General features: G+C 45.2%; 1 protein-coding gene across 1 annotated transcript in view; it reads left to right on the plus strand.

The window, feature by feature from the left end:
• The window catches only part of LOC122817035 (ER degradation-enhancing alpha-mannosidase-like protein 2), a 516,571-nt gene that overhangs the window by 179,320 nt on the left and 318,595 nt on the right, over positions 1–18,656 (plus strand). The window contains exon 4 of the mRNA XM_044090167.1: positions 15,814–15,919. Coding sequence (XP_043946102.1) covers positions 15,814–15,919 — 106 coding nt within the window. The remainder of the gene's footprint in view (positions 1–15,813; positions 15,920–18,656) is intronic.

The raw sequence follows: 18,656 nt of genomic DNA on the forward strand, positions 1-18,656 counted from the left end.
AGTTTTTTGGGGCCATAAGCTGTCGCTGGCCGATGGTCACACTCTGTGCGTAGTTTATCTAGGGGTTCCCCACCTATCTTCGGTTTGCAGGATATCTGCAGCATTCAACCCCCAGGCCCTGTGGGATCACAGGACCAAGCTGATTCTGGCGGGTCTTTTACATGCAGAGTCAACTGTTACTTCTGCAGCATCTTTGACAGCCACGGCTGTGACTGTTCAGGCTTCTGGCCCTCCTTCCCTGCCCGGGACCCACCTCTAAACAGGGTGAGAGAGAGGCCAGGAAGGATAAACACAGAGAAAAGGAGAAAGAGAGAGAAAAAACAGGGATAAAGACAGGGAGAAGGGGTCGCAAGTGGCATGCGGACTCTGATCCTTCACCCCCCCCCCCTGCTAAAGTGATCTCTGCTCCTGAAAAAACTGCTAGGCCATCTTCCCCTCTGCTTCGTTCTCCACGATTCTCCCCAGAGCTGGAGGAGGAGGCTCGGCCCCCTTCGAGGTCGTCCTCGTATCGGCCCTCTCGGCTGGTGTCGGTGGCATCCTCGAGATCTACAAGGAGCCTCTCTGAAGCTGATATGGACCGAATGATTAGAAGGTTCCTCCAAACTCAGTTGCAGATGGGAGTGTTGCTGGCTCCCCACCAGCCAGAGCGGGGAGTTTGGCTCTGACTTTTGCCCAGATAGCTCCTTCTCCGATCCACCCTCGGGTTTCGGGGTCCTTGGATCCGAGGAGCCCCGGAGTCAGGGGGTTGGCGTCAATGGTTCCTCTAACCTCGACGCCGGCCTTGCCCTCGTGTCTGTCGGATCCACTGTCAGATCCAAGCTCTTGGAGCCGAGATCTTGGTGTCAGATCCGAGGGGATGAGTGTGCCGTTGGCCCCATTGTGGTCGGGGTATACAGTTTCCCTGGGTCCGGCTGTCCCGGCCTCTGCTCGGATCCCCTTGTTGGATCCGAGGGGCATGGCTACCCGCCCTACCAGTTTCAGGGAAGCTGGCTCCCCTTCTGCCTTCAACGTTGTGGAGAGGGTTCTCTCTGGAGGATCAAGACCCCTCCCTCTTTCCTCGGAGTCTGCCCCTGCTCCCTCGCAACTGAGTTTGTCTTCCATCATTCAGTCCTCCCAGGGACAGCCTGTGTCCGATATGCCCCAGACAGTTCCCCTTGAGTAATATGAGACTGTTTGTGAGCTGTCCTCGGAGAGTCCCCTCGAGGAGGCCCCGTGCAAATGCCAGTGCAAAAGGAGGCACATGGACTCCCTGAGTCCCTCACTGAGGATACCAACTTGGAGAAAGGGGAAGGTTCCCCCAGATCACCTCCAGAAGACATTTCCTTCGGAGACATAATGGAAATTCTTCATCAGAGGTGGGGGTTGGTCTGCCAAAAAAACCTTCCTCAGATGAGTCGGTATTTCTGGAGGCATTCGACACAGGCCCATGTACCTCTTGGGTGCCCCCCCCCCCGGCTGACCCTCTGGTGGACCTCATTACCACCAGAGCTTGGAAGGAACCGGACACTGTAGAGCTAATACCTAAATGGCCAGAAAGTATTGAACCCTCCTGCAGACAAGCCCACTTGGAGTAAGGTTTCCCCAGTTGATGCCAGGGTGGTTGCGCCCACCACCAAAAAGGAACTGGCCCAAGAAAGTTCCTTGGTCCATCCTCCGGACAAGGGGTCTAGGGTGATGGAGCTTCTTGGAAAGTGGACGTTTGCTTCAGCTGCCTTTGCTGTAAGGGTGCTGAATTACATGGCCCACATAATTAGACTGCAGCGTGACCTCGTGAAGGTGTACACTGAGTCTCCCCCGGAGTCCATTTTGGCCGAGGATAAACAGACATTCTTGGCTCTTATGGCCACTCTCAAGTCTGTTTTGAATACGTCCATGCGTTTACTCTCTCATGCCACCGAGGGAGTCGCTAGGGCAGCCGGGTCCGGTATTGCCATGAGGCGTCATGCCTGGCTCCGGCTTTACGATTTTTCTGAACCTTTCAGGGCGTCCTTCTATAATGCCCCTTTTGACGGTTCGACCCTGTTCTGGAGCCCGCCGAGATACACTAGTCCAGAGTGAGAAGTATGGGAAAACACTGTCGGCCGTCAGGATCTGCTTCTCTAACCCTCAAAGGTCCTTCTCCAGGAACCAGTGAGGGGAAAAGAAGTTGTGGTTTTGGAAGTCTCAGCAGTCCCGGAATGCTCCCGACTCCTCCCCCTAGAGGCAGAGGGGGACAAGGTGGACGCTGGCCCAGAGGCAGAGGGGGACCGAAGAACTTTGGGTCACGGGAACCCTTTTCCGACCGACCCATGCAGCAACCCTGAGGGGTTGCCTGACGGCTCCTCTTTGGAGGCAGTCGGGGGGCGTTTTTCGAGGCACCTAGCCCAGTGGGAGTCAGATCGTTGGGTGCTTCGGATAATATCCAGAGGCTATTCTGTTCCCTTCATAAACAGACCCTCATACACAAGGCGCCTCCCATTTGTCCCACCTGCTCAAAGGGAGGCAGCAGCTTTGGAAATAAAAAAGCTGCTAGAAAAAAGAACAATCCAGCTAGTGCCCCCAGACCAGTCCGGATCAGGCATCTATTCCAGGTTGTTTTTGGTGCCAGAAAAGAGGGGGGACTTAAGGCCGATTCTCGACCTATCCACAATGAACCTGTCTGTTGCCAAGGAGAAGTTCCGGATGGTCACTTTACAACCCATCCTGCCCTTCTTGCAGGAGGAAGACTGGATGTGCTCGATAGACCTCAAGGATGCTTACTACCATATCCTGATGGATAGGCGATCCAGGAGGTTCCTCCACTTTTGGCTAGGAGCCAGTCACTACCAGTTCAGGGTCTTACCCTTCGGTCTCACCACAGCCCCCAGGGTGTTTAGCAAGGTCATGGCAGTTGTAGCGGCCCACCTGAGGCTTCAGGGCATTTAGGTCTTTCCATACCTGGAAGACTGGCTTCTCACCGCCCCTACCAGGCATCAACTTGTATTAGCCAGAAACTTTTTTCTTCAGTTGCCTACTCGGTTGGGTATCACAATAAACCTCAAGAAGTCTTCTCTTCAACCCGTTCAAATTCTAGACTTCATAGGGGCAAGAATAGATTCTCTTCAGGCCAGGATATTTTTGACCCCAGACAGACTTCACAGCCTGGATCTTCATGTCTCTGTGCTCCTTCAGACTCCTGCACCCCCAGCGGAGTTAGTCCTGAGAGCTTTAGGGTCCATGGCAGCAGCTATAAATCTGGTTCTTTGTGCATGTCTGCATATGAGAGTGTTACAGTGGACGTTACAAGTTCAGTGGTCTCTACTGCATCAGTCACTAGACTTTCCGATTCCTCTAAGCAAAGTGTGCCAAGCTTCTCTCATGTGGTGGCTTCAATCCCAGGATCTGGGAGTAGGATGCCCCTTTGTTATGCCTCCACCCCAAGCCACGGTGACCATGGATGCCTCCCGCTTAGGGTGGGGGAGGCATTACTCGGGCAGGACTGTCCAAGGCACGTGGACCCCAAGCGAGACCATTCTGCATATCAGTGTTCTGGAGATGAGAGCAGTCTTTTTAGCGTTGCAGGCACTTCATACCTCTCTCCCTCTGGGAACTATTGCGAGCCAATCAGAAAATATGTCGGTGGTCTGGTATGTCAACAAACGGGGGGGAACCAGGTCCTATCCACTTTGTCGAGAGGCCATGAGAATGTGGGAATGGGCAATCTCCACCAACCGCTTTCTGACAGCAACACACATCCTGGTTCGGTCCAACATTTTGGCAGACAAATTGAGCAGGACTATCCTGTCACCTTACGAGTGGTCTCTGAACCCTTATGTAGCGGAACAGATCTTCCTCAGGTGGGGTCAGCCTTGCTGCGATCTCTTCACATCACCGTCCAACGTGAAGTGCAGCAAGTTTTTCCCTCCGATTCCCCCGATGGAGGAAGTCCCCAGAGACGCTCTTGTCCATGCTTGACCACCTGGTCTTCTTTATGCGTATCCCCCGCTTCCTCTCATGACAAAATTCTTACAGAAAGCTTGTCGGTTGGGGAACAGGGTTACCCTCATAGCCCCATTCTGGCTTCGTCAAATTTGGTTCCCTTGTCTGAGGTCTCATCTTCTAGCTCCACCCTGGATTTTGGATCACATTCCAGATCATCCCTTGGGAATTCCTCCTCCGAATCTGGACAGCCTCAAGCTCACAGTTTGGCTGCTCCAGTTCCATTAGTTGCCAGGACTCCCGGTATCTCTTCCCCAGTTAAATCCATTCTGGTAGTGGCACACAAGTCCTCTACCAGGAAAGTTTACAGTAGTAAATGGAAAAGCTTTTCCATTTGGGCTTTGCAGAGAAATCTGGATCTTGTTACTGCTCCAGTTCCAGCGGTGTTAGACTTTTCGTCTCCTATTTTCCAGCAAGGGGCCAGCTGTTCCACGGTGAAAGTCCAGCTGGTGGCTATTTCCCATTTTTACGTAGGGGAAAATTCAGGTTTTTTAGCTGCTGCCAGAATTTGCAAGACTTTTATTAAAGGTACTTTTCTACTGAGACCTCCTATCAAAAATCCTTCCCCTCCGTGGGATTTGACTTTCGTTCTTCAGCCCTTAGTTGTGCCCCCATTCGAGCCCGCAGCATCAGTTGATTTGAAAGTTTTGTCATGGAAGGCAGCCTTCCTGGTAGCTATCACTTCAGACAGGAGAGTGTCGGAACTTCAGGCGCTATGTATGAAGCCCCCATACCTAGTTTTTCATAAGGATAGGGTGTCTCTCAGGACTAACCCGTCTTTTCTCCCTAAAGTTGCTTCGGAGTCAGACATTAATCAGTCTATTAATTTGCCTGTATTTTTCCCTAATTTTCAAAATAAAGGGGAATACAAACTTCATTTGCTGGGTGCTCACAGGCAGTTACGTTTTTACTTGCATAGGTCCAAACCCTTCCGCAAGTCTGATCAGCTTTTTATTTTCTTTGCTAAACCCTTTTTAGGAAAACCAATTTTGAAGGAGTCTCTCGCTAAATGGATTTTGCTTTGTATTTTACAAGCTTATAAAGAACTTGGATTGCCAGAACCAGAAGGGGTTCATGCTCACTCCACCTGTTCTATGGCTACTTCTGCTGCATTCTGGTCTAGAGTTTCCCTGGATGATATTTGTTCAGCAGCTACCTGGGCCTCCTCTCACACTTTTATTACTCGTTATAAGCTAGATATGGTGTCTAGAGGAAAGGCTTCTTTTGGCTCTGCAGTGCTCCGGAATATCATTCCTTATGGGCCTCCCAAGATTTCAGGTAGCTGGGGACTCTGTCCCACAGGTTGATGATCAAATGAAGTTAACTACTTCAGATAAAGAAGTTATGTACTCACCATAAAGTTCCATCTGAGTAGTTAGACTTCATTTGTCAGCATCCTTCCCTCCCTCCTTCCCCCTGACCTTGGTAGTTATTTCTCTGCTTGGGCTCGATGTCCTGAGTTTGACGAGCCTGGTGTATGTGTTCGGGTCAGGTTTTTGGTGTCTTAGGTTGTTGTGTGTCACGTATTGGGTGGCAAACTCGATCTGAGGATTGGAAGGAGGTTGCAGTGTAGTATGGGCAAGGGGTAGGATCTTGGAGCTCGGATCTTTAGCTTGGTAAGCTGCCGGCTCGGATCCATATCTGATCCGCAACCCATAGGTTGCTGACAAATGAAGTCTAACTACTCAGGTGGAAAGTTATGGTGAGTACATAACTTCTTTTTTCTGGTTGCTTGACAGCTGGTTAAAAACAGACCTGACTAATACTGAACTGTATACTATTTGTTTGGTTTGACTTGTTCTCATGTTGGGAAGAAAGGGAATTTATTCCTGTCTTCTTTTTTAAAGCTCTAAAACATAAGGTATGTTTCTGCAAGGACAGTGGTCTCAAATTAAATGTAAAAAATGTAGCATAGTTCATTTGGTAAACAAAAATAGTTTCACTTACCATATAGAAGATGCAGTCCTGCAATCAGACACTGTTGTAAGGGATCCAGGCACACTTGGTTTCTATTTTTTCAAACACCTTTATTGAGTTATCACTTGTGACATAGGCAAATTGCGGTAGCGTTGTCTCACAGCAAGAGGTTCTCCCGTTAGATTCTCGGCTGGAGTGCGGGGAGTGCCTTCTGTGTGGAGTCTGCATGTTCTCCCCGCGGTTGGGTGGGCGTTCAAAAGACATGCGTAAATGGACGTGCCTTCGTTGAAGGTTGAACATCGAGCTGGCACCTTGGCGTTCATCAAAATCTACTGCCAGTTATTATATATAGAGAGAGGAACCAAGCGAGAAAGAGTAAAACTACAACCAAGAATGCTGTTCCAAGTACCAAAGTTACTAACACCTGGCTCTGCATCTGCAACTTCCCTGGATAACCTACTCCTTCTTTTCACTCTATCATTACTCTTACTCTACTAGCATGATCTATCACTAATGGCAGTTTCACTTTAACTGTACATAATCATTTGGATATAGCCACTAAATGTAAACAAACATTTTTTATGTAAATTACTGTTGCTCTACTTATTGTGTCTGAAACTACTATCGTGTATGTATTTTCTTCTCACTTGGCTGTATTTGTTTCTCTATTGTATGTATTTGTTACTCTTGGAGCTTTTCTCCCCGGGCCTCCGCTGAAAAAGGACCTGTGTCTAGTCTACCCGGTAAACAAATGTAAAATAAATATACTTCACATATATTGCTGTATATTGTATAACTTAAGCAATATTGCACAAAGTATTCCATTCCTGCTTTTTTTTTTGTTTAAACAAAAAAAATATTTATTAAACCATCACTTACTACATAGGCAATCGTACTTTTATATAAATAAGACAAACCACACCGACACAATCCTAGTTGCAAGCATTTTGCATCACAAACCATACTGACACACTACAAACTGCCAAACTGCTTTTTTGGCAACCACCATTATTAGACACAGCAAGGCCTTACCATGTGTAGGCAATTCTGATTTTGTATCATAGCTCAGAGAAATAATTTCCCTTATCAGATCAATCTGCCCACCCAGCATCTCCGGCAGTGCATCCCGTAGGGAATCTTTAAAGTCCGCCAACTCACCGCACTCCCAGAAAATATGCCCCCAATTACGTCTTTCTTCCCCTTCACACTTCCAACACTTACTGTCTGCCTGAGGAAAAATTCTCTAGTGTCCACTTGGGGTATAAAAATACCTGTGTAAACATTTCCAGGCAAAAGTCCTAAATCTTCTGTATTTTGTTGCATATTTGGGAGACATACATAGAGCCTTCCGTTGTTTCTTTGTGAGTTGCTTATCCAGTCTCTCTTCCCAGTCCTTTCTAACCTCCATGATTCTTATAGTTATCATGCAATATTTTATATGCTCTACTAATTATCCCTTGTTTAATGGCAGCTTCTGTTCTAGATTCTATTAAAAACTCTACCAGTGCTGGTCTTTCATTTAGGACCCCCCCCCCCCATTTCTTTCTCTTTGCCTGTACTGTGATATCAATCCCTAATAGAGAAGGCAATCTCTAACCTGCATTCCAAATAAATTTTTGGCGTATCCTCATTCTGTCGTCTTTCCCTTTCTAGTTATTTGCTCCTGATACCTTGGTTCCTTTGCCAGTTTTCTCCAATAAGTTCCTGCCCCCTCTTCCCTGTTGTCTGTATCACTAATTGCAGTCATCCCTATCAGCAGAATCTCCTTTCTCATTGCTGTGTTGGTTTAGCTCTTAGAATACTTTATGGATATAATATTCTGAATGTTATTGTTATTCTCCTTAAAGGCCTGCATCCAAAATCCCAGTCTGTCCTTGTTTCTTGAGCTTCCCCAGTGTTTCATCATCCTCTTTCCACTTTGAATTATAGTTTTCTGCGTGTGCTATGTATAGGAGTCTTAACTGTGTAGTTCTGAAATACCCCTTCAAATTAGGCAGGAACTCTTGGGGATAATTCCTTATCATTTGACTACTGTGTCTCCACAGTAGTTCGGAAAGTCTTTTATGTGGACTATCTCATTTCCAAAGGCATTTCCACTGGATCCAGAGACGTCTTAATTCCCCTTTACTTGTATCTAATCTGACCTATTATTGAATATAATGCACATTTTGGCATGTATATATCTAAACATATCACATAGCTAGAGAGACCTCAGAGATGCATAACTAAAAAGATCAGGGGCCTAAAAAGCCTTCGCTGTCAGGAAAAACTGGTAGGCCTTTCTGTGTACTCAGCTTTTATGGACTCCTCAGTGAAGATCTATGTCTAGCCTTTCATACCATGAAGGAGCCAACTCTCGTTTCACCTCCTGTTCCTTTGCAGAACTAATGCTACCTCAAGTACTTGGCTAAAAGAACTAAAACTTCATCAGCAGATAAATAAGACATGTTGGCACGATAGATTCAGTTCCCAACGTATCCCTCATCTCTGTAATAAACTTCCACTACATATCAAGCACAGTAGGACCCTTACCACCTTCAAGGTAAACCTAGACAACTGGATGGTCAGCATGCAATTTCCCCCAGGTCTTTCTTGTTTTGCCCAACTTGAGGCTAGAGGGAAATTTTGAATAGGGTTTTTTGGCTAGGCCTGAAATGGTATCTAGACTGATTGTCTAGAACTTACCTATGAACCAAGCTGGAAATAGCAAAGGAAGGACTCCCAAAAATTATCCACTGCAGAAAGCTACCTCACAGATTGACTGAAATGGAAAGTGTCTATATTATTTTCCACCAGAAGTTGCATTTAAGTTGTGTGCTAACCAAATGCTTAATCTTCAGTTCAGAATCTTTACAGGCCAGCTGCAAGCTTCATACTTTTTTCTTTCTTTTCTCCATACTTCCCTCATCATCAGCTCTTCCTTGGTCACCCTAATGGCCCATTTTTTTCTGCACTGGTAACCAGGGGTGATAGGCTGTCTGGGGGTGGGACTGTCATGCTATGGATGGATGGGGTTTTCTCCATTAAGCCCCTACCCTCTTTATATGTTAGTTCCAGGGTGTATGCTTGAGCTTACTTAAGAAACTGAGAGACAGACATCTCCCGCTCCATTGGCATGTGCCTATTTGGGGGCCCCACCCCTCCTCAGAGCCTACAGTGGGACACTGTGAGGCTATGCCCTGCCTCTGCAGTAACATGTCACCTACCAGTGGTCCCACCTATACATATGTCTGGCGTGCTTTACTATTATCTCCAGTATCACCACTGGCAGCATTGTATTTGCACACCTTCCCAGAGCACAGTCCCATCCCATTCCCCTCCCCCTGAAAGAAACAAGTAGATGTAGCCCCTCTATTCCTCCTCTTCCCACCTAGTCAACTCCTCCTGTACTAGGGAGCCACTGTTTGAACCCTGGTCACCTAGCTTGTAATCAGGGCTTCATCCCTTTGTGTCATTTAGCTGACTGCACACTTCATACACATTTAGAGGGGATGATCAGCAGCTGTCTGCCATAAAATTCTGTAGTCACTGTTAGTGGACCAGGCAGCTCAACAGATTGGCATCTAGATAAATTTTGCATTCACCTCTGTTGCAAGCTGGGAAGTGATGAGCCTACCTCTAGTTGGGTCTTGTACTTAGGACAGTGTTGCATCCATCACTGCTTCTACAGAGAATCCATATCCAGAAGACTGTCAGTGGCTGCCACTGGAGATTTAGTGTACATCTCATCTGCTCAAGTCAGGATGCTGTTAGAGTTGGCTCTCATATACTTGGGAATGTGCCTTTTCTCATCATTCTGGAAAACTGCTTGCACACTGCTATTATGAATGAATGAATAAATAAAGCTTTATAAGCACTCCATGTAGTAAAGCAAATTAAAGCAGAAAATATGAATAAAATATGAGTTACATGCAGATCTGTAAAAACAAAAAAAAGTCCTAGTAAGAGGTGGTTGCAATCTGAACCTTGATTTTATGAGCTGGATAAGTCATGGTGGGTTTGAAACATATGAAGTTAAGTAGTGAGAGAAACTGGGTCAAAGGCATTCAAACAAATCAGTAGATGTCCTTCTATTCACATGTTGCAGTATTCATGACAGTAGAAAGTTGCTACCTGCAACGCTGCCTTCCGGCCAGTATACCAAAGTCTTTGCTTCTGGAAGGTATGTGTGACGTCCCTTGTCAGGGCCGTAAACCGACGTAGGGTATAAAGGTGACATCTGCACACACCCTCCTTAGAATTTTCCTGCCACAGTGAACGCCAGACTGCTGTTCACCAGTTCCGAAAGCAGATTGCGTTTTCTGACGACCATTAAAAGTCTCCAGACCAAACGATACAGATAAGTGCCCTGTTGGGTTTTTTCATTACCTTTGATTATTGTTAAGTCTTAAATGTCAGCTAGAAAGGGGAAGTCCGCTTGTGGGAGACAAATTCCTCACAAGGACTCGTACGAGAAGTGCGGTTTTTGTTTAGGCGAGGCCCACGACCATACATCCTGCCCTATTTGCAAATCCTTCATACTGAAAATCCTTCGAGCCATCTTGCCACACTAAAATTGTATTTAGAAAATCAGAGACTCTTGACATCTTACGCTCAATATGGAAGGGGGGCATAGGCCCATCCGAAAAGTCACCAAGGAAGTAGGCCAAGAAAGTTAGGTCAGAATCCCATGCTGCGCCTCAGGTGTCTGAGAAGGTTCTTGACGCTGATGAAAGCCCTGCGTCTTCCCAGACATCTGTTTCCAAGCCAGGCCCAGGAACCTCAATGGAAGCTGGTGTGGCGGAAACTTTTAGTACATCCACTGAGGCAGTTCAGCCGTCAGGCCCCGATGGAGGAGGGGAACCACATCTCAGTCATTCGGAGGGCCTTGCTCCTTCACTTCCACCCAGGCAGACATCTGCTCCGATTCTCTTCCCACCAGTTACTCCCTTAAAGAAAAAGCAAAATGTTAAACACCCTGAAACCCAACCAGTTCCTGGATGGGAATTTTTTTCTCAAAGCCCTTTTAAGGCTTTTCAGGCCTTACAGACTCAACAGGCCCCACCAGCCCTCTCACCTCTACCTACTTTACAGGTTTCAGAGGAAGAGTAATCTTCTTTAGATGAATCTGTTTTATATGAATCCCAAATAAAGTCCCCAAAGGATTTTGTCACCCCCGAGGAGGAAGAGTCCATCACTCCTGAGTCTCCAGGGAAAGAATTCACCTTTGGAGACACAATCTCCCTTATGAGGGAGCATTTTAAATGGCAGGCATCTGAAGTATGACACCAAGAAAAGGTACTTTGACCTTTTACAAATGGAGCAACCATCTCCTTCAGCAGTGTCCCCCTTGCTACCTGCCTTCCAGGATGCCTTCTAGGCTGCTTGTCTATCCCCTGACTCTCAACCACCAGCTTCCAAATGTCCGGACCAATTTTACAAGGTCCCTCAGGATACCAAATACCTCTTTAGGAGCCCACCAGCAGACCCAGCAGTTATTGCTGTCTCTGCTGACAGCTCATCTAGGCAACTACCTTCAACTGCTCTTTATCCTACAGACAAAGACAGCAAATTCATGGACAGAATAGGGAAGAAAGTTTATACCTCCTCAACTCTGGCTATTAGAGTTCTCAACTACGAAACACATATGGCTAGATATGTCCTGGATACCATTACCAAGGCCTCCACATTACTATCTGAGGCTCCAGATTCTCCCATAAAGCACAAATAAATACCCTCATCCCAAGTAACTAGGCACTGAATAAAGTGCAGTTATGATGCTGTGGAAGCCTCATCTAAGTCTGCTGCATCTGGATCAGTCTTGAGGCGATACTCTTGGGTGAGACTACACAACCCCTACCCATGGATGTGCAAACAAAATTGTTGGATGCACCCTTAGATAGCAAAGCTCTGTTCAGACAAGCCTCAGCAGAACTCCTAAAATCCCTTCAAGAAAAGGGTAAGGAACTGCAAAACCTTAAACACCTACTGGTGTCCCCATTCCAAGATACCACAGGAATTATCCACAGAAACCTTCCTTTGTCTGAAGGCAGTCCTGTCACTCTGCTTCACAGTCTAAAGGACGCAGACAAACTAGGAAAAACTCTACTTTGTCCACTATGCCCTTTTGAGGCCAGTCTGACAACTCCAGACCACTTCCTCTGTGACTACCCACCCTTGCACCAAAACACTCCACTGCCCCTCCGTCTCACCCTCTATCTTCCCTCCTGGCAGATGATCACACCAGAACAATGGGTACTCTCCATCATTCAGTCAGGCTATTTCATGACTTGGTGGAAGCTACCCACTTTTTGTGGTATCCCTCAACCACCTGAAAGCCAAATCTACCCCCCCCCCCCCAATCATTCAACAACTTCTGGATCAAGGTACCACAGAACAGATACCATGCCATCAAAGAAACATAGGCTTTTACTCCAGAGTGTTTCTGGTACCAAGGAAAGACGGCCCATGTAGGCCAGTCCTAGATTTATCCTTTCTAAACCTCTTTCTCAAAGTTCCCAGTTTCACAATGATTACCTTACCCCTGCTCTTACCACTCATTCCAATTCAGGCTTTCATGGTAGCCCTGAATTTGAAGGATGCCTACCTACACATCTCTTTTCACCCAGATTACAGGAAATACCTCAGATTTGCAATAGGCTCTTGACATTTGCAATTCTCTGCCTTGCCCTTTGGAGACTCTACTGCTCCCCGAGTCATCACAAAGTCCCTGGCCCCTGTCTTGCTCACTGCAGGACTCAGGGTATTCAGATATACCCATACCTGGACGACCTGCTCATTCTTCATCAAGACTGCTCAGTCCTCCTACTTCATCTACAATAGGTAATCTCCACCTTATCTCAGTTAGGGTTCACAATAAACCACGAAAAGTCTCACCTGATCCACTCCCCCAAGACCTGTTTTTTTCTGGGATGCAGGATCAAAACAGACAAAATGAAAGTCTTCATTCCAGATCAAAGAATCCCAGAACTTTGTCTATACTTCCAAAAACTTCTGTCCCACACTTCCTTGCCAGCTCTAGAAATTTTAAGAATTCTAGGCCACATGGCATCACTCATACTCATGTTGTCCCTGGCAAAACTCCACATGTGGAAAATCCAGTGGGTCCAGAAAAACTTACGGAGCCAACACTCCCAGCCCCTGGACACCCCCCCCTTACTTCAGTGTTTGAAGAAGGAACTCCAGTGGTGGATTTCTGCTCTCCACCTCAACCAAGGGACCCACTTTCAGGTCCCTGCACCCTTCCAACAGGTCTGCACAGATGCTTCCGACCTGAGGTGGGGGGCAGTGCTACTTACAAACCAAAAACAACTCTTGGTGCAAGGCACTTGGTCCAGCCCAAGACAAAAGGACTATATCAGCATCAAAGAAATGAGAGCTTTACACTTGGCCCTTGAAATCAGCCCTTCAGCCAGGAACCTGAAAGTAATCACAGACAGTACGACGGTCCTGTGATACATAAACAAGCAGGGAGGAACAAAGTCCTATTCTCTGTGCAGCCTAGCAATCCAGATCTGGAACCTAGCAGTATCTGTCCACATTCATCTGGTAGCTGTTTATATTCCTTCAACAGAGAATGTCATGGCAGACTTCCTGAGCAGAACTTCAGCTCCAAGTCATGAACTTATGCTTCACAGGGAAGTATTTCTGGACATAATCCACAGGTGGGGTATTCCACAAGCAGATATTTTTGCCTTGACCCAGAACAGACAGATGCCCAAATTCTGCACAAGGAATCCTCATCCACAAGCATGGAAAGTGGGCCTTCTCCTTCTCTTGAGAGGGAATGTACCTCTATGCTCCCCCCTTCACCTTAATTCAGAAAGTCCTTCCATAAATACAGAGGGACAATCCAAAAATCATAATGGTGACCCCCTTTTGGCCAAGACAGCATTGGTTTCCCCTCCTCACCTACTAGCCAAGGGCAATCACCACAGGTTACCCCACCAAATAGACCTGCTCACATAGGACAGGGGATCCCTACTACACCCTCAGGTGAGCAAACTGAAATTAACCTTATGGGTGATAGGATTTTGATCCCCTACAGACACCTATACTCAGAGGACATACTCAATGTTTGCAGGAGGCCAGAAAACCTAGTAGCAGGAGAAACTATGCATCCAAATGGAACAGATTCTCCCACTGGTGTCAATGAAAAAAACAGGACCCTCTGACACTACCCCTATACCTATGGTCCTTTCCTATTTGTGTGAGCTACTTCACTCAGGACTAACATAATCCTCAGTCAAAATGCATTTGTCTGCCATCTCTGCCTGTCTGCCTATCTCCCCTCCTCTGGCTTCCAGACTGGAGGTCAAACTTTTCCTCAAAGGGGTTCTTCACATCAGGTCTCCCAGGAAATCTATCCCTCCCCCTTGGGACCTGAACTTTGTACTAGAAAAACTTACATTGCCACCCTTTGAACCAGCCCATTCAGTATCCCTGAAGCTATGCACACTTAAAACAGTGCTACTAGTGGCCCTTACAGGAGGGTATTGGAGATGCAAGCTCTCATGGTTACCTCCCCATACCTTATTTTCCACAAGGACAGAGTTGCTCCCAGGACCAACCCTTCCTTCATGCTGAAGGTGGTTAATAAACTTTCACTAAACCAGACCATTAACCTACCGGTTTTCTACCCTCAACCACAAAATTTCTCAGAAAGGACTCTCCATTCCTTGGAGGTTCACAGACAACTGAGATATTACCTAGACAAAACCAAACCTATCAGAAAATCAACTTTTCATCTCCTTCCACCCGAGAGCTCTAGGGGAAGGCAGTCTCCAAGCAGGCCATCTCTTCATGGATTTCGAAATACATTACCTTATGATACTCTTACCATGGTAAATCCCTGCACGATCAAGTCAAACCTAACTCCACCAGGGCAGCTGCTTCCTCAGCTGCCTCTTTCAAAGGAATTGACTACATTTCCATTCTGGAAGCTGCCACTTGGACTTCTATCCACACCTTTACCAAACATTACAAACTGGACCTACTCTCTAGAGCTAGGCAGGGTTTCCAGGTCCATCCTTGAAGGACTCCTTGACCAGGGAACCCAATCCTCCACTCAGAGCCATAACTAAAAACTCTGGTACTCTCCCTACTGTTATGAATACTGCAACATGTGAATAGAAGGACATAGAATAGTTGTGTAAGAACTTACTATAACCTTAAATGTCCTTTTCTTCCATGTTGCAGTATTCAGTCCCCCAACCTACCCCTCTACCTTACCAGCTTACATACCATGCTGACTTGTGGGAATATAACCCTTCTATCCCTCAGTTCACTAAACACAAACTTCCTGCTACCCTGACTCAAGCCTACATGTAATTCTAAGGGCTCCCTTGGGACCCTTCTACCTACAGGAGTACTACTATATGCGGCAGTTCATTGTGAGGAGGGTATGTGCAGACGTCACCTTTATACCCTACTTCGGTTTATGGCCCTGACAAGGGAAGTCACACGTACCCTCCTGAAGTAAATACTTTGGTATATTGGCTGGAAGGTGGCGCTGCAGACAGCAACTCCCTACTGTTATGAATACTGCAACATGGAAGAGAAGACATCTAAAGTTATGGTAAGTTTTTACACAACTATTCTTTTTCAGTGATTTGTAGTATGTTTTCAGATTACTTTAAAAAGTTTTCATCTTTTTCTTCACAGTTCTATCCTGTACTTCTTGGGTAACATCCCAGCTGAATTCCTTTCTAGGGCTGAAGTAGGAAAACAGCTTTATTTAAATCTGACCATGTCGTGCTACGTAATCATTTGATTGGAAAGGTTGTTGGTGAACAGGGAGTAGTAATCAAGTCACATTTATCATGGATGTGGAATGTTACCTTAATTGCTTCAAAATTCGATCACTTTGCAACAGAAGCATCTGGTAATTAAAATATATAAAGCACTTTCTGTACTTATCTTGTTCTTGTTTTAATCCAGGTTTTAGGAAACAAAACTGAATTTCAGAGGGTTGTGCAACTGCTGGAGAATACTTTGGATTTTAACATCAATGTTAATGCCTCTGTGTTCGAAACAAACATTAGAGGTGAGTGATCATTTCTGATTTTCAGTGAACTTGCATAGCTGTATTGGTAGACTTTGTAAGTGGTGGGCAGGATTACTTTTTGCTTTTGCCATTAAAACCCTACCATGAAAACTCGTCTGTATGATCTGCAGCTCACATCAGTTTAAAAATAGCAAGAACTACAATGCTGCCTTGCTTCTAGAAAACACCATAACATTTTGTGATTTTTTTTCAGTTTAATTACTTTGCAAAATATTTCTTCAGAGACCGTAACATGGCACAGTTTTATTTACTTTAACATAATCTGGTAGGGATTGTGCAAGGGCTTTGTACCTACATTTTGACATCGTTAACTTCATTTTGATGTATCCCCTTAAATCATTTTGTTTTTAATTGTGCTCTGCCTTCAGTTTTAGGGTTTTGGGGATGTGTATTTGTAGTTATTTTCTACCTTAAAATTAAATAAAAAATTAAGATATCTGAATATGGTGTGTATGCGAGTATGTGTGCATGTATGAACATTGTTGTATTGTGTATGTGCGCAATTGCCTGTCTTCTAGATCTGTAGTTCCCAGTGATGTCCCATGCAAACCTGTAAGTTGAATGCCATTTCCTGACTTTAAATATTGTTTTATAGTACTTGTATGTTACCTTAGAGGTATTTTCACGTCCTGTGGTGGCCAACTGCTTAAGTGACAGCTTAGTCTGTCTGCCTTTAAAGTGATTTGCTGATGCTTATACCTGCTTGGTGGCATCTGGCGATTTAAGTGCCATGTTGCAGTATTTGGACCATTTTTTTTTTTTAATTAAAAAAAAATAACTTTGTGAACTTTTTATCAGCCAAGACCTGAATAAGTGTACTCTGTCTGTTTTTACATGATGTCACCAAGGGATTACATTGGAATGTGTCCATAGAAATTAACTGATGGACTGCCATTCATGCACTGTAGTACAAATGTTAAAAGTCCATGAATGTATCACCCACTCTATCCCTGTACAGACAGTCTATGAAATAAAAGCAAATGAAGCCATCAAGACATCATTGTAAAAAAATAATGCTTTTCTGAAGGGTGTAACAAGAAACAGGGATGTGTATGATGTAAATAAGTGCAGAGAAAATGCATCATGATGCATTAAGCACTGTATGCCATGGTGCAAAAGGTATGTAAAAGATCATCAACAAATCACATTAAGGTTATCCCTTTTGACTGTGTGTGTCTGTGTAACCATGCCTACATCATCGGGTTCCTGGTATTTCCAAGCTTCTCCTTCCAGATGCTCTGTTTTATGCATTGTTTTGTTTTATGATGCTTTGATTTTTTTGTGTTTTATTTTATTATGTGATGTTACTAGCTTTTTGGAGGATATGGAACAAATATGGTTGTCTGATACCAAGTGACCCATGTTTTCCCGTACTGAAGTGGGGCAGATGAGGTACAACCAGAGTCCAGCACTCATCTTCTTTGGCTGGTAAAGGTGGTCTGTTCCAAATCCCCATGCTCTAGGGCATAGGTAACATGCTTGCTATCAGTGCATGGTCTAATGTGCTGGCACCTTTCTACATTATTCCAAGCTACAGTGCTATGTACTCTCTAATAGGTCAACACGCTGTCCTGTTGGCAAGCTTTTGATTGACTTGACCTGCATTTTAAGAGGTAGAGCTCCTGCAGCATGATCTTGCCACAACCTTTCCCTCAGATTAGTGAGCTAACTTTGGCCAGATCATTGTCATGCTTCACAGACCAGTTCTACCTGTGCCCTTGCTTACTGTATGAACCAAGGTATCTGATTCATAATCTGAGCTTTATCTATCTAGGCTATGGAGCTGATCAGTCCTTATCCAAGCTTTAAAAGTGTTTTCCTTAATTCTATTTATTTTATTTGTTAGGTTACATAGCTTAGATTTTGCATACTTAAATTAATAGGCTGTGAAGCTCAGTGACATACGTTTTACAGTTAATTTAAAGCAATGAATAGTGGTCTTTCTAGTAAATATTTTGGTTTTGTGTATCTGTTAAATATGTGTACATGATAACATTGTCGCCTTACAGCAGGAGGTTCCCCGGTTTGATTCTCGGCTTGGGTGCCTTCTGTGTGGAGTCTGCATGTCCACTCTTTGTTTTCGTAGGTTTCCTCCTGGTGCTCTGGTTTCCTCCTACATTCCAAAGACAATGCAGTAGGTGTGTGTGTGTGTGTGTGTGTGTGTGTGTGTGTGTGTGTGTGTGTGTGTGTGTGTGTGTGTGTGTGTTGTACAGAAGAACAACTGTGGCAGGGTTAGCCACCCGTCAGTGTGAACCTTGTCTGTAGATGATTTTCACTTAAAGTGACACCCCCAACCCCATGTGCAGAAATGGAAATAAGGGGTTGTGGGTGGATGGATGGGTTTTGTGTTAAAAATCGTAACACTTTGCTAAGTCTGTGCAGTTAATTCCAGGAACAGTGCAGTAACTTGAATCCTTGTTCAGTAAACTATATACAATGAAAATAAAAACAGTTTCAGTCATTAGGTTTGTAGAATTCAGAGATATCGTGAAGTATTTGAATAAAGAGGTCTTGGTGTTACAGGGGCTTTTCAAAGTGGATGTGAGTGAACACCCCTTAATGGCTTGAGGGTTGGTGCTTGATATGTCCCACTGCTTGAATGAGTTGTACTTTATAGGTAATGAGGAACCAGTCTGTCATCACAGGGGTAGGCAACAGCACTTCACCTGCAAATGAGTGCCTTGTATTCCATTGTGGACATGGATGTGTGAAGGCT

The sequence above is a fragment of the Protopterus annectens genome, chromosome 12.part0 (assembly GCF_019279795.1).
Source record: "Protopterus annectens isolate FY-2018-M chromosome 12.part0, PAN1.0, whole genome shotgun sequence".
NCBI lineage: Eukaryota > Metazoa > Chordata > Ceratodontiformes > Protopteridae > Protopterus > Protopterus annectens.